Source organism: Dicentrarchus labrax, unplaced genomic scaffold, assembly GCF_905237075.1.
Source record: "Dicentrarchus labrax unplaced genomic scaffold, dlabrax2021, whole genome shotgun sequence".
In the NCBI taxonomy this organism is placed as follows: Eukaryota; Metazoa; Chordata; class Actinopteri; family Moronidae; genus Dicentrarchus; species Dicentrarchus labrax.
In genome coordinates this window covers 29,929,804-29,946,986 of record NW_026136718.1, presented here as the reverse complement: position 1 = coordinate 29,946,986, position 17,183 = coordinate 29,929,804, and the positions used below count along the sequence as shown (strand labels likewise).

The 17,183-nt window shown below is 40.5% G+C and overlaps 1 protein-coding gene across 2 annotated transcripts in view; it reads right to left on the bottom strand.

The window, feature by feature from the left end:
* LOC127350832 (neurturin) overlaps window positions 1-16,840 on the bottom strand; it is a 38,241-nt gene extending 21,401 nt beyond the window's left edge. The window contains exon 1 of one of the 2 annotated variants that reach the window (XM_051377868.1): window positions 16,583-16,840. In XM_051377868.1, coding sequence (XP_051233828.1) covers window positions 16,583-16,613 — 31 coding nt within the window. In that variant the 5' untranslated portion in view covers window positions 16,614-16,840. The remainder of the gene's footprint in view (window positions 1-16,582) is intronic. The other variant, XM_051377869.1, reaches the window with a different exon arrangement.
* Between the last annotated feature and the right edge of the window lie 343 nt (window positions 16,841-17,183).

The following is a 17,183-nucleotide window of genomic DNA, read 5'->3' as shown; positions in this document are numbered from 1 at the left end:
TGGCCACTAATCATAATTAATGATGAACTTGGCTATTGACCTCTATCTGTTGTTGGAGGGCAAATTCCTGCTAATTTCGGACTCTATGAGTTGAGAACTACTAAAACCATTAATTTGGTCTTTGTGACCATCCTCTGTAGACTTCCATTTGGAGAAGGGTGGAAGTTCAGTCGTTTCAATGACCCAACGTTCATAGGCTGATGCATTCTCTGAAATGTGACACGGCATTACTGAGTTCATAGTAGTCAGTTCATCAAAGTGTTTACATTTGCTATGTCTGGTAGAAGTCAGGAGGTCTTTCCTGGGAAAAATCCTCTGCCACATAGGAAGTGATACATTTTATGTTTCAGTTTCAGAAGTGCGGGAAAGGGCTTGGCACAAGTAGCAATGTCACTTACACAAATTAAACTCATTCAAAATCCACAGAGGAACTGGTAACACATAGTGAATATCAGAGATCTGCGATCCATCCAAAATATTTCATATATCTTATTTTATGGGATGATAAACTAACACAGAGGCTTTGACTCCCTGTAATAAAAATAAATTACATTTAGGAGCTCTTAGAGTTAAGAGAGAAATGCAAAGTTTCTGTTGTCTACATGGAATCTGCTAACAACACTGACAGGAGATTTTGTCCATAAATCACCAAAATTTCCACCAGGATGTAAACAGCAAAGACAGCAAGAGAAAAGTTTGTTGTGCTTCATGTTTCTGAAAATAGCTTAGCCTCTCTCTGCTTCCTTCAGTAAAGGAGACGTGGATGGAGAGTAGAGTTCAGGAGGAGATCAGGATCAGATTACATAACACTGACCGTGTGTGTGTAAATGATAGCCTGCAACAACACACTCATGTCAGCCACTACAGTTTAGAACAGAACAGACCTAGGATACAGATGAGAAAGGTAAGAAAGTGTAGCTTGAACCAACTTGTTTTCCTGTAGCAGAATAATGACCGTAATGTATGTAATGACAGCAAAATAGTACAGTCCAACTAGTGACCCCTTGTCATTGGAATGTTGTGAATGTTGAAAGTGTTGGATCAAAGTCTGAGAACTTTTTGCACTTATTAGAGTTCTTCTGGGGCTTTCAGTCACACCTTTTGTCCTTTACAATAAGAAAAAAACTGAGACAAAATCATGTTGTTGTATCCTCTGGGGATCATGAATGTGCTCAGCATAGCTGTTTTTGTCAAGATACCTTGCGGTAGAGTGGGTGAATCAAGCACTACTAACACTGTTTTAAAATGAAAAATCTGAATCCTAATGCTGTATTACTAACTGGGCAAAACAAGTGGGCAACAGAATCAGGTCCCCCCAGGGGCTTGGAAAAGTCCCAGGTTCACTGCTTAGCAATTAATTTAGGGTAATTCAGTTTTAACCTTGTCTGGGAAAATGGAAATATGCACATTAAAGCACAATATCAACTGATGAGGGCCTTAAAGGGGGGTCCTTCGATCATTTAGTTTGGTGCTTTCATGCAAGGTAAAATTTCAGTATCGAAACACTGTACATCAGGGGTCTCCACCATGGTGCCCAAGGGCCCCTAGTAGCCTGCAAATAGCCTATGAGATGCCCACAGAGGAGATCAGAAACAGAACCTTAAACCTAAACTAAATTATAATTCATTTGAGAGCCTTGTTCTTAGTCTTTCTCACCCGACCTGGTAAACACTGCAGCCAGTTCTATTTGTTATAGTGTACCGCGCTCCTGGCGCGTAGTCTGATTTTCTATCTGAGTTCTCAGAGTTTTTATCAAGTTTAGTCCTTAAATCAGATCAAGTAATTATTGTAGGTGATTTTAATATTCATGTGGATGTTATCAGAATCAGAATCAGAATCAGAATTAGGTTTATTGCCAAGTAGGTTTTTACACCTACGAGAAATGTGCCCTGGTGCATTGGTGCATAAAATATACAAATCACACAAAAATCACACAGAAAAATAAAGTACTTTCAAAATATAAATAAATAAAGATACGAAAGATAGGAAAGGAAAACAGTGCAGAAGATGGGAGTGCATTAATGTAATGCATACTGTATATACAGGGTGGGTATAAGAGTCAGTGTCAGTGGGGGGTCCGGGCCTTGTTAATGAGGCCAGCTGCAGATGGGAAGAAACTGTTTTTGTGTCGAGAGGTTTTGGTCCTGATGGACCGCAGCCTCCTGCCAGAGGGAAGTGTCTCAAAGAGTTTGTGACCGGGGTGGGAGGGGTCAGCCACAATCTTGCCTGCACGCCTCAGGGTCCTAGAGGCGTACAGTCCTAGAGGGATGGCAGATTGCAGCCGATCACCTTCTCAGCAGATCAAATGATACACTGCAGTCTGCCCTTGTCCTTGGCAGTGGCAGCAGCGTACCAGATGGTGATAGAAGAGATGAGGATGGACTCGATGATGGCGGTGTAGAAGTGCACCATCATCGTCTTTGGCAGGTTGAACTTCCTCAGCTGCCGCAGGAAGAACATCCTCTGCTGGGCTTTCTTGGTGAGGGAGCTGATGGTCAACTCCCACTTGGGTCCAGGAGTGGGTTTGTAATGGCTTTGAGGTGGGAGAGAACAAGGCGCTCAAAAGACTTCATGACCACAGAGGTGAGGGCGACCGGTCTGTAGTCATTGAGTCCTCTGGTCCTTGCTTATTAGGCGACAGGGATGATTGTGGATGCTTTGAAGCAGGCTGGCACATGACATGCCACTGCTTTGATGTCCTCACAACAGGTTTACAGAGCTTTAATTTCTGGCTGCATGAAGGAATCAGGTGGACCATGACGTGGTCAGAGAGGCCCAGTGTGGCGTGATAAGCTCTGCTGACTGTAGTGTAACAGTGATCCAGTGTGTTCTCTCTGGTTTGGCATTTAATAAATTGTCTGTATATGGGGAGTTTGTGGGTGAGGTTTCCTTTGTCAAAGTCACCAAGGACGATAACTAAGGAGTCCGGGTTAGTCTGCTCTACACACAGTATCTGGTCGGCGAGCGTGCGCTGTACCTCCTGCATGTTGGCCTGCAGTGGAATGTAAACACCGGCCAGAATAAATTCAACTCAATTCAATTCAATTTTATTTGTATAGCGCCAATTCATAACAGAAGTTATCTCAGGACACTTTTCAAATAGAGCAGGTCTAGACCGAACTCCTTATAACATTATTTACAGAGACCCAACAGTACCACCATGAGCAAGACCTTGGGAGATGGGGGCAAGGAAAAACTTCCTTTTAAGAGGCAGAAACCTTGGACAGACTCCAGCTCTAGGTGAGTGGCCGTCTGCCTCGGCCAGTTGGGGTGAGAGAGAGAGAGAGAGAGAGAGAGAGAGAGAGAGAGAGAGAGAGAGAGAGACCACAGTTGCTTCTTTATATTCCCACCATACTGAAATTTTAAATAAAATTACATTGCCATCCGCAATCAGATTAAAATATTTCTTGGGTACAAGACACTGACAGTATATATAATGGACAGATCTGTGTCTGTGAAGTGAAGCCAATGCAGAAGTGTCTTTAACCTGCAGTCTTTCTAATGGCCAGCAGGGGGCAGCTCCATGGGCCAGAAGAAAGAAGCTGAGATTATTGAGCCTTATGGAGAAATGAGCCTTTGACTTGATTTATTAGCTCAGTAAACAGTTTGCTAATGAATTGATGGTCTCAATCTCTAGTTTCAGTCTTCTTCCATACAGCATGATGTTCATTTAGCAAATAGAAGAGAAGAAGAAGATATATACTTTATTAATCCCCTATTGGGAAATTCTTCTTTTCACTCTTTTTTTATTCTTACACACACACACAGGCTGAAATACACACTTCATGCACTTGTGGACATGCAACAGGGAGAGAGATGGTGTAGTGATGGGCTTGCCATGAGCAGTTTCTTGGGGTTAAGTTGCCTTGCTCGAGGGCACAGGGGGTGAAACTGGCAGCTCTCCAGCTACCAGTCCACACTCCATATTGTGGTCTGTGGCATTTGAACCGGTGACCCTCTGGTTCCCAATCAAGTCCCTACACACTGAGCTACTGCCGACCCAACAATGGGACCAAATAATGGTCGAATTTAGAATAAAATAGACGATAAAGCAGAGAAAGCTTTAGGGCTTGGCTACCTTGTGATTGACAAGTTATTCTTAGTCCAGCTCAACTCACCAAACTCAGATTAAACTGTCAAACTAGACAGTGCAGATCAGATATAATAAAGTATAAAGTAAGTAGTATTTGGGAAAAAAAAAATTTTTTTTTAAAGTTTACATGCAAATAAACTTACCACAAAGATTATTAACAAAGAAACGACCGTGAAAGTGCTAGTGACTGTAAAATCTCCGGTGCACTCTGGATGTGGTTTGATGACTTGCTCTACGCCTAGTTAGTTTGAAGCATACAGATACACATGCATCCATACAGAAATGTTTAGCATTTCAGTAGAATTTCAGAAGATGTGTTCACCACCATGGCAGGAGCTAATTTTTTTCTTCACTCAAAAGTCAGTGTAGTGTTTTTTGTTTTGATTAATTGTGAATGTGAACAGAAAATTAAAATCGACCAATGTTTGGCACTATACTGTCCTGACACTGCAAGCTTGAGTCTGACACAGGCTATAGGAGGCTGCTGATCAGGATGGAGGTCTGGGAGAGGTTAGCTCTGTTTACAAAAATCCCTTTAGCCATCATTCCCACAACATAATGTTTGTAGAACTGAACTTCCAATAATATCCTTTGCTTTCATATCAAGCCTTCTACGTTATTTAGCAAAAGACCCACAGACATCACTACCTGCTCTCACATTCTACTGGAGCTGAAATAGTACACACACTGATACAGTGCAGCTCCGACAGACCACAGAGTGTTAGCGTGCCGATAAATAAACAGCCCCTATTCTGGTTTAAAGCTTACTCTACTCAGGGTAATCTGTTGATAGGCATCTTTATATCCAACGTATGAATCTCCTACGTAGGTCTGGGTCATCATTGCAATAGTCAGAATGATTAAAAATACCGTTTTACAGCCAACAGAAGAAGGTGCATGCTCTTTCCAACTAATTAAAGCATATTCATTTATTAGATCATTCAGGTCTATCTGGGTAATGAAAAAGGATGTTTACCTCCCTGCAATGAAACAAAAACAACTTCTTGAGTGCAGGGAAAGATTACAATCTTCCTGACTACTGCACGTCTGACACAAGTACAACCAAACCACAAAGAGGTCACACAGACATGGCCTAGGTGGACAAACTACAGAATGAGTAGCACTGAAAAGCTGAAAAGTTCGAGTTAAATTTTCTATGTTACAAAGGAAGCTTAGGAGAACAGAAATGTATCTGTTAATGCCAGATGTAAAAACAAATAAATGTACAATTATTTTATATGTTGTTTGTTGTACTTTTTAAAAATGTTACACTCAACAATTACTCATTGAATTTACTAAATTAAATCATGGAAAATACAGTTGGGTCAACATAGTTTACTTGAGTTGGCTCAACCTCTAGTGTAATTTTACAGCTGTAAAATTGGTTAGTAAATAAGTTGTATTAACCCTATTAAATTAAGTTGACCCAACTTAAGAAAATTAAATTGGACCAAAATAATTGCTGCTTAATGCTGAAAGAAAGCCATTTGATCATGTGGAAATACTTTCCTTGATTTTTTTTTTCTTTTTTGTGTGCAGGCAGTGGAAGGGAGACCCTGTAGTATTAGCATGGCTTTGAGTCCCAGTACTTCTCCACAGCAAAGGCATGAAGGGTTACCAGAACCAGCATCAACTTCAAATTCTCACAATTCTCAAAGCCACAAATACTATTTGTCTCACAGCTTGTCAACACAGGAAGTCTCTCAGTCGAGTCTGGTATGCTTCTACGGGTATATTAATCATTACAGCTGTCTACAGTCTGCTTTTCAAGTGCATTTTCTTCTGTTTTATACAGTAAGTACAGTGATTGTGTATGGGATCTGAGCGCTGCCAAAACATGAGTGACCTATAACAGGGGCTCCCAAACGTTTTCATGTCACTGACCCCAAATTTGAGAGGATTTTGTCTTAAAGGTCCAGTGTGTAACATTAAGGAAGATCTATATCAGGAATGGAATATAATATATTTTTTATATAATATATTATAGTATAATCACCTCAATAAAGGAATCATGTTTTTGTTACCTTACAATGGGCCATTTCTAACTACATATACTACGGGTCCCCTTCCATTTAGGCCACCGTGTTGAAGAGACATTTTTCTGTTATAGCCCAGAATGGACAAACCAAACACTGGCCTAGGACCTTTTGCATTTTTTGCAATTTTCACGGCCACTGTAATTCCTCTTACAGACTTCACAGCCCGTTTTCATTCCCACGTCATCAAATATAGATGTGAGCGGTGTTTAGTTAGTTGCAATCTGCAACTTCATCGCTAGATGACACACCCTCTGAGTTAGGTTTCAATATTATAAAGCCCTCATCAGTGGCGGCTGGTGAAAAATATTCTCGGTGGGGCTCTGCCATACTTTTTTGTTTCTGTAACCATTGCAATACAATTTAACACAAACTGCAGGACACCAGTGCTCAGTGAAATAGTAATTATTTAATGCCAATATTAAAAATCAAAAAAATCATATCATATTGCACAAACACAAGCCTTTCATTTGCATTTTAAACTGAACTTGTACACAATTGACTATTTCTACACATAACATCTTTTGGAAAGGCTGTTGACTGTTACACCAGTGCCCCCTTGTGGGGGAGGGTCCAGATGCGCTGTTGAGTGCTTGAAATGGTGTCATTGGTAGTAAATAGGCAACGCAACAGGCATGCTGTCAGAACAGAGTGGAAAGTGGACAATAACATGAAATTATTATAAAGTTTATAAGAAATCTTACACTGTATAAAGGATGTATAATATAGAAATTTATATCAAGTGGCTGAACTCAAACCTTTGACTGGAAGAATAGCATACAGTATTTTATGATCAAACTAAATGTAACTAATTGTTAATGTGCTCCAGAACTAATTAAAATTAGTTAAAATTAATTGATACAAAACAACATATATACAGTAATATTAGCAAACACACTATTAAGACTTTCTAGAGTACCATATATAACTGGATGATTTTTTATGCTAAGGTCAACTATATACAAAGAAACGTGGTCAGTGCTGCGGTGTGTGTGTGTGTGTGTGTGTGTGTGTGTGTGTGTGTGTGTGTGTGTGTGTGTGTGTGATCTTATTTGTACAGGAATTTTGCCCGTCTGTCCTTCTGAATGGCAAACCTCTCAATGACCCTTTTATTAAAGTCAGGAATGTCCCTGACAAGTTTCTTCTCCATGGAGAGCATAGCCAGAGCATTCAGGCGATCCTGTGTCATGCTGTTTCTCAGGAAGGTCTTGATCCTCTTCAGTGTAGAGAAGCACCTTTCTGACTCAGCTGTTGTCATGGGTGTGGTGATGAGGATCTTGAGGAGGCTGACAGTCTCTGTGAAAGTGCTCTGAAGGTTGTTCTCCATGAAGAACTGGTACAGAGGCACTGCACCACTACAAGCCTTGAACTCACTGTTCTCATAGATGAGGGACAGTTCGGTTTTGAGCTTGGCCTCGTTCAACATGGGGTACGCATCCATGGTTGTTTCAAGCGCTGTATCTGGGAACTTTACACTGTGTTGTGGGAACAACTTTCCATGCAACAGTGTTGCGCTGATGAGGTGCTGCGTGAAGGAGAACCTCTTTGCATGAATCAGGATGGTATCACATACCTGTAAAAATACATCATCAGCTTTAATTTGCAATAAAGCTATTTTGATGCAAGTGATTCTGACTGAACACATGCCTATGTCCAAGTCAAGTATATGATTACTAAGGTGCTGATTATTCAGGGTTTTTGGTTTTGGCTTTTTTTTCAGGCCTGAAAAAAAGTTCTAGGGAAACACTGACAATTACATCACAACTTACCTCTGTAGCCAGCCTCTGTTGTTCTCCTGGTCCCAGCATCCTCTGACGCTTTATGGGCTGCTGCTGCTCGTCAGATGCGCTGTCCCCACCTGGGTCCAAAAAATAAAGTTTAATTTGATAACTTGCCATCAGACTTCTTAACTCACTGTAACCCCCCCTCAACACACACACACATCACTTATATATATATATATATATATATATATATATATATATCTATATATATATATCTATATATATACACTATGTCTAGTAACTGCTTTTAACCTCTGATGTACATAATTAACATGTTATTATGTTTTTTAGCATTTTTCTATTACATTTGTGAGAGGGATGCAACATCATTTTGTTCTGCTGTGCACTTGTTCTGTGTAAGTGACAATAAAGTTAATCTTCAATCTTCAATAACAACTAGGCCTCTTCTAGAAATTGACCTGGTGGACATCTTAATAAGCCTGTTATTACAAACTGTGTAATACTTTCCTGCATTATTATCCAAGTCTGATTGTGTCTTCTCTTTCCTTTTTAAATACTAAAACAAATATAATTGTGGTGTGCTCTATAATCACTCACTTTGATAACAAGACACATGGCTTTTACAGGCTTTTACACTGTTGGAAGTGAGCTATTCATCTTTCAAACAACAACAGCTTTATCAGCCAATAGTAAATATAGTTATTTACCTGATCGTTAGCATGCCAGTCTGTGAACCTCTGGACAAGTTCTTTAATGAAGACAGGGTCGATGTTCCTCTTCTGCAGCTGGCTGAAAAGCATGTCCACATTTGGCATGATCTTGTGGAACAGTGCCAGGAAAAAACAGAAAGCCTCGTCTTCGAGCATCCTCACAAAGCTCCCAGCCTCTCTGACAGTTGGGGGTCAAAGTTCCCAGAGTCTCTGATGGTCTGGAAACACGTTAGGAGGTCATCCTTGTGCTTGTACACAGTGTTACAGCGCGACTGTGGAAGGTCCACCGTGTTGTAGAGGCTCTGGGGAGTCTATACGCAACCACTTGGTCAAGCACGGTGCTTCGCTTGGTAGACCTGGAGAAGAAAGCAGAAAATCCTGCAAGGTCGGAAAAGAAAGTGCCGATCCTGGGGATCCTGCTGCATGATGAGCTTCAGCTGATGTGCATAGCAGTGGACGTAGTGCGCATTTTCGTACACATCCACTATTCTATGCTGCACTCCGCCGGCGGCTCCCCTCATCACACTTGCTCCGTCGTAAGCCTGGGCAATAAGTTTGGCCTTTTGTCCATGTGAGAGTGTGGTGCTGAGCCTCTCCAGCAGCGCTGTAGCGATGGTGTCGGCGGTTGCGTTCTGGATGCTAATGAACTCGAAAAACCGCTCTTGGATGTTACTGTTAGCATCGATGTAGTGTAGCACAAGCACCAGCTGGCAGTGGGTGGAAACGTCAGTCGTCTCGTCGGCTTGAATGGCGATAAAATCAGCACTCTTTACTTCCTCCAGGATGTAATCCTTAAGCACTGACAGCATGCAGTCCAACAGCTGGTTCTGTATCGTCTTTGACGTGCCCTTAAAAACGGTAGCTGTCTTCAGGTGCTCCTCCAGCACACTGTCAAGAGAGGCAACAAAATCCACCAAGCCCAAGAAAATGGGGGGGGTTTCCGAGGAGTCCGAGTCAGTCTCGTCATGCCCACGCAAGGCCAACTGTGGTCTAGACCTGCTCTATTTGAAAAGCGTCCTGAGATAACTTCTGTTATGAATTGGCGCTATACAAATAAAATTTAATTGAAAATTGAATTGAACTCAAAAGTCCCACAAAACTTCACACAATTGATAATTTTGGATAAAATGTGGCTGTTTTTATCCACCTCCTCATTATGTTTCCTCACCGCAATCCTGTGGCCGTCATCCAGCTGCGTAGTGAAGTTCACCCTTTCTAATATGGCTAGCTTTACAGAGTTATCCATGTGTGCCCTGGTGTTCTCATGTTTCTTTACCTTCTCTGACAGGTGCTTCATATCCCTCACTCCGGTAACTGTCCATGCTGGATCTGTCCCCGTTGTTTTAAAAAGCAAGCACCGAAAGTAAAATACAGCATTAGCATGCGTGCACCCAGCTAGCCAAGCCTTCCCGGTGTATCAGCTACGGGAGAAGCCGCCGCCATATACTGCTTCCCTTTCTCTCTAGCCTGCTGTCTGATTGAGAGCTCAGGTTGATCTGGGCCCAGCTCTTTCACCCAAACTTTCTCCAACAAAGTTCTCTTCTCAAACGGATCTTGGAGGAGAGATTTCACCGAGTTAGGGTTGGGTCTTGGAGGAGTAACACTCGCCATTGTCGTCTAGTAAAAATGGCGCCGCTGGAGCCCGGTCCTTATTTTATCAGGGGCGAGCTTGGGGCGATAAAATAATCACCCTTCTTGGATTCGATTTAAGGACGCTGATTGGCTAAATGTCAATACATTCATATCTTAAACAAATGTAAAATCAGATATATATTTAGACTGTTTTTCTGCTATCGATCTTCATCAACTAACTTCAGTAATTTCTACATCGAAACCATCAACCTGTCTATTAGACCCGATCCCAACTAGGCGGCTTAAAGAAGTCGTACCCTTAATTGGCACTTCTTTACTGGATATGATTAATCTTTATTATCAGGATATGTACCACAGTCCTTTAAAGTAGCTGTAATTAAACCCCTTCTTAAAAAGCCCACTCTTGACCCAGAGGTTTTAGCCAACTATAGACCGATTTCTAACCTCCCCTTCCTCTCTAAGATTCTGGAGAAAGTAGTCACCAAGCTTTTGTGTGACTTTCTACATAGCAATAGTAGATAATAGAGTATAATTTCATCACAGCACAGAGACAGCACTGGTTAAAGTTAATAACAACCTTTTAATTTCTTCCGACAATGGACTTGTCTCTGTACTTGTATTATTAAATCTTAGTGCCGCATTTGACACCATTCACCATGATATTCTTTTACAGAGACTTGAGCATTGAATTGGCATTAAAGGAACCGCACTAAGCTGTTTTTTTTAAAAGTATAGTTTTTGGGGCTTTTTTTATTGCCTTTATTATAGTTACAGCTGAAGACAGACAGGAAAGGGAGGCAGAGAGAGAGGGGATGACACGCAGCAAAGGGCCGTAGGTCGGATTCGAACCCTGGGCCACTGCAGCAAGGACTCAGTACATGGGTCGCCAGTTATGAATCCTCCATAAATACTAAAGTTAATCATGGAGTTCCACAAGGTTCTGTACTTGGACCAATTCTATTCCCTTTATATATGCTTCTCTTAGGCCACTCTTAATCACTCCATTAACTTTAACTGTTATGCAGATGATACCCAGTTATACCTGTCGATCAAGCCCAATGAAATTAATCAGTTATCTAAGTTACAAACATGTCTCAAGGACATAAAAACCTGGATGAGCTGCAATTTTCTGATGTTAAACTCAGAAAAAACTAAATTCTTGTACTTGGCTTAAGATATAGTTATTCTAGGACTGCATATTTTCATTTACGCAATATTACAGAAATTAGACACATCCTGTCACCGACTGATGCAGAAAAACTAATGCATTTGTTACTTCAATTCAATTCAATTCAATTCAATTCAATTCAATTCAATTTTGTTTGTATAGCGCCAATTCATAACAGAAGTTATCTCAGGACACTTTTCAAATAGAGCAGGTCTAGACCGAAGGCTGGATTACTGCAATTCCTTATTATCAGGCTGCCCCAATAAGTCCATTAATACGCTACAATAATTCAGAACGCTGCAGCACGAGTACTGACAGGAACTAGGAAAAGAGATCATATCTCTCCTGTACTAGCTTCTCTGCACTGGCTCCCTGTAAAATTTAGAATAGAATTTAAAATCCTCCTCCTCACCTATAAAGCTCTTCATGGTCAGGCCCCTTTATATCTTAAAGAGCTCATAGCACCCTATTACCCCTCTAGAATACTGCGCTCTCTGAATGCAGGGCTACTTGTGGTTCCTATAGCCTCTAAAAGTAGAACCGGAACCAGAGCCTTCAGTTACCAAGCTCCTCTCCTGTGGAACCAGCTTCCAGTTTTGGTTCGGGAGGCAGACACCCTCTCCACATTCAAGAGTAGGCTTAAGACGTTCCTCTTTGATAAAGCTTATAGTTAGGGCTGGATCAGGTGAGTCCTGAATCATCCCTTAGTTATGCTGCCTAGACTATCGGGGGATTTCCCATGATGCACTGAGCTCCTCTCTTCCTCTTTCTCTCTTTCTGCACACATTCATGCCCCATTAATGCATGTTACTAACTTCACTTCTTCCAGGTTCTCATGGATCCTGGTGGTGCCTCCTGCCATTTGACTGCCATTGCAAATTTCACTGATATTATTATTATTATTATTATTATTACTATTATTATTACTACAGATGCTATTATTACTATAATCACTGCTCATTGTCCCCCATCGTTGTTGTCGTTGTCGTCATCATCTTCTTCATGTTCATTATCATCATCATCATCATCATCAGTCACTACTATTAGTGTAGTCGTTGCTACTGTTGTTGCTGTGCACCTTTGTCTCTCTCTCTTTCTGTTTCTCTTTGTCTCTCTCTGTCTCTGTCTCTGTGTCTGTCTCTCTCTCTCTCTCTCTCACCCCAACTGGTCGAGGCAGACGACCACCCACCTAGAGCCGGGGTCTGTCCGAGGCTTCTGCCTCTTAAAAGGAAATTTCTCCTTGCCGCCAGTGCTTGCTCATGGTGTAAACTGTAGGGTCACTGTAAATAATGTTATAAAGAGTTCGGTCTAGACCTGCTTTATTTGAAAAGTGTCCTGAGATAACTTATGTTATGAATTAAATAAAATTTAATTGAATTGAAATTTTACTGGGGACTCCCTACAACCAACTCAAGGACCCCGTTGGTCGTCAGACCCCAGCTTGAAAAACATATACAGTACTGCTGAAGTCCTGCTAACATGCTGCTTTCATTATTTCATTATGTGGGCTGTGTAGACACAGAGAGGTCATGAACTACAAGATGCTGCCCATTCATTCCAATTTGCTATGCCAAAGGCTGTCTCTCTTCCTATAAGCCTTTCCAATAGACTTTACATTAAGGCGACATCATGCACAGGCTCTGGATAAGTCTTCCACATATTGGGATTAATTAAGTTTATTTTCTTTTTCTACTTAAACCTTCAGGATTGATCATTCTATCTGTTTAAGCTTAAAACAATAAAGGATAAAAGATTCATGAATGCTCACATTTGCTGCTGTTGACCCCTCTATCTTTTCTAGGTCTCATTTTAAAGCAGCCAGTTGCATAAATTAACACTGTCTGATAGATGTAGTATTAATGGGCCCTTTATAGACACAGCAGCAGCTCTGACTTGGACACACAGGGGGAAGTGTTTCAATGCCTGCCAAACTTTGTTGATCATTAGCACATTTTGCAATAAAGCAGGCCACTGCTATCCTGCCAGCAGCTGCTTGCAGCCCATAACTCTTCCTAATGCCACCTTGCAATCACTGCCCTGCTTTTTGAGGGGGGGTTGTAGAAACAGCAGATTTTCTTCTATATTTGCGACACAGTGGGGTAAGATGTTATACTGAAATTGTATTATTACTAGACATGCTTCCTGTATTCCTGTTCCTGTACAGAAACTATATGATCCAGAGATGCTGCTCGGGAGAACGCCAACATTTTACAACATTTAAACATTTGAATTGTATATTTCGACCAATGGTCTTGTATTGTATTTTCAAACACAATTTCAAATTAACTGAGAACTTGGTATGATGATCAGCAGCTGTCTCACAGCAGTAATAGGTGTATTGTTAATTTAGGTGTTTTTCCAAATTAAGACCGCATTTTCTATAAACCCTGTTCATTTGACTCATACCTTTACCATACATTGGCCTTTGACTCATGTCTTTGCTTTGGAGCAACGGCGCCCTTCTCTGGTTGCACTGCAAAGCAATTTAGCAGTCTTCCAACAGATATGGAATGGAAAATATCCAGATTTTACTGACTTATTCAGCAGTTAGTCTGACCACTTAGTTCAGTAAACCTGACAGAAACCTGTGGGGTTCTATTATTTTGGCAGTGAACAGTTTGGTATTTTCCCAACCTTGAATTTCTCTTAGCCTGTCTGTGTGGTATTTTGGTGGCAAGCAGAGTTCATTGTGCACAGGTGGGAGCAGAGCTGCATTATTTACATTTATGGCAACAAATTATTAGTCTCTCTGGCCACCTGACAAGTTCACTGGCTTTTTAGTGCTGATTTGGTCTCCACCAACAAAATATATGGCCCTTTCTTTAGGGGTGTATGGAAATATCTATAGATTTATATAAATGTTATAAGGAGTTCGGTCTAGACCTGCTCTATTTGAAAAGTGTCCTGAGATAACTTCTGTTATGAATTGGCGCTATACAAATAAAATTGAATTGAATTGAATTAAATTTGAGTACTGCAATATTTTGTTTTATGATATTGTATTAATTCTTATTTTAGTAAAACCTTTACTCAAGAAAACATAAAAAATATTCACCATTGGCTTATATGTCAGCAATTTGTTCATTTCTGTGAGAAACAAAATTAAATTGTTATTTCTAAAGTTTAGATTATTATTTATGATAAACTTTGAAGACATGAACACAGTCTATATTCACAGAGCATTCATTCTCTGATAAACAGCCTTGTCCTGCGTTAGAAAAGCTCAAACAACCAAAGAACTAGACGAACAATGAATGAAAAGACTGAATCTCTCAAAAAGGAAGACTATTAAGTATGTATGATTGTTAAAAAATACATAATACAAACAGAAATGTATAAAAAAGTTCCTAAAAATATCAGAAAAACTAATTTCTGCTCAATATTCACAGGGTAAAATCTGCTCAAAATTCATCCACATCTCTGGTTTTACACTTCCTGCAGTAATTGTGTTCCCTGTTCGGATTTAATGTACAGTTGATCAGTTGTTCTCACTGTTACTGTTATACATTGCAATGTCCATAAAATATGTCAGGGGTCGTTAGTTTACACATAGAAAAGGGGTCCTTCAGAAAAAAGGTTGGGAACCAGGGCTCTATAAAACCAAACCAATGAACTGAAAGAGATGAGAGAAAAGTCTTTAGAATCAACGTTAAAATATAAATGAATGCAGTTTAACGATTATTGATATTAAAGTAAATGATACAACATGCAGTGTGTGTCCCTTTTGTAACCTGTATGATACTGTCCAAATAAAAGCGTATCAAGAGAAAGCATCTCAAGTCAAATTCCTCCCACATGTAATATTCTTGGCAAGCAGATCCTGGTTCTGTGAACAACACAGAGAGCTGTAAAACATTGCCTTAACACATTACAGCGATGTACCTAAAATAGACACTTGGATGGGGAAGCAAGTGAAGCTCCGTCCAACAAATGTCTCTGTAGTGTTGTCCCAAACTGATCCTCAACTTCCATTTCATCAGAATCTGCTCTCCCAACACCAGAAATGTGTTTTACAAAATGGAAGAATGTATGTAATGACAATAAGACAAAGCTGCTATTACAGAGATTAAAGGGTAAAAAAGAACAATGTTTTCTTCCTTGTATGGTAGGGTGGGAGCTGTAGAGGTTAATACATCAGGTCTCTGGAGGAGATCGGCTTATGTCATTTCACTGACTTCATTTTAAAATTGATGATGATTTTGTGTCAGTTTTCATTATAAGCAGTACAGTCGCGACCTGCTCTGTATGAAAAGTGCCCTTAGTAAACTTCTGTTATGATTTGGTGCTATATAAAATATAGAAATAATAATAATAATAATAAATAATAATAATAATAATAATAAAATTGAATTGCCAATGTGGCTGTAGAGATATCACTATATCCTCTAGGGATGGACCGATATTAATTTTTCAGGGCAAATACAGATACCGATTATTAGTAATCAAGGAAACCAATAACCGATATTAGGAGCCGATGTACATTTGCAATGAAAATTAAAACATGAGGGTCAAAATGTATAATAATCAGTGTTATAGTGTAACTGAGTACATTTACTCGAGTACTGTACGCAAGTACAATTTATAGTTTTTTTTTCTTAAGCATTTCCATTTTATACTACTTTATATTTCCACTCCACTACATTTATTAGATAGCTTTAGTTACTTTGCACTTTGGGCCATTCTGCACTTTTGGTACTTTAAGCAAATATAATCCAAAATAAAACTTTTTCCTACTCTCCACCTTCAACTGCAAGATATTTATTGAATGAAATAAGCTGGTGATTTGAATCCAGTTACAAGCCTACATCCCTTACTAACTCCTGTCTCTCAATCTATATCCCATTTTTATTCTCTATTTAACTCTTTGTAACTCCTGTCTATTTTACGCATTTAGCTTTATATTGCTTTTACATTTTGTCCTGATGGCACTTTGAATTGCCTTGTTGTTGAAACGTGGTATTAAAATCAACCTGCCCTGCCTATAGCAGTCACTGGTGAGGAGGTCAGAGAGATTATCAGTTGGACATACAGTATGTGAAGCTGCAACTCAACATCAGTAAAATGTCTCTCTGTCTTAACATTCTCTATATCTGATTTTCTTTCTATCCAACACAAACATTTTCAACTTGCCATGTCTGTTAAGGGAGCTCCGGCCTTTAAAGTATTGTTTCTCACACTGAGGGATTCAGAAACGTTGAGGCTGATCTCAGGTCAGAGCTCTGGCAGTGTGGTCCTACCTTTACCGAGTTTGCTCGCCCTGCCGATCATGGACGTGAGTGTCGAGCGCACAGAGCTGTCGTCCTGCTGTAATAATCCACACACTCTCGGATGTTCTTTGTGGGGCTCTGCGTCGCTTCCTCGGTTATATCCTGTGGCATGGTGGCGCAGTCCTGATCCCGGCGCTCCTCATGGCTGGAGACACTGTCAGAGAGTGACAGCACTGACCGCAGAGCTGATCCGGCGGGACTGAGCTGCCTGCTGTCAGAGGAGCTGCTGATGAGCCCGGAGAGCTGCCGTGCTGTGCGTCCAGCCGCGGGACAGGTGTGGGCCTACTGTAGCTACACGTCCAGATGTGTGTCTGTACCTGTGTGTGTGTGTGTGTGTGTGTGTGTGTGTTTAAAGCCTCCGGTGTCATATTCCCTCCTCCATCAAACGATCGCTCAGGCTGTGCCAATCAGGTCTAAACGCATATTTGACATATTTTAACAGTATAGTCTACAAAATGCGGACAGCCAGTAAGCATGTGATGATACACATTTAACTTATTAGCCACTCCCATAACTTTTTAGACATAATAGCAGTGTATCCATAAGCAAACATGAGCAACCTACTTTCTGC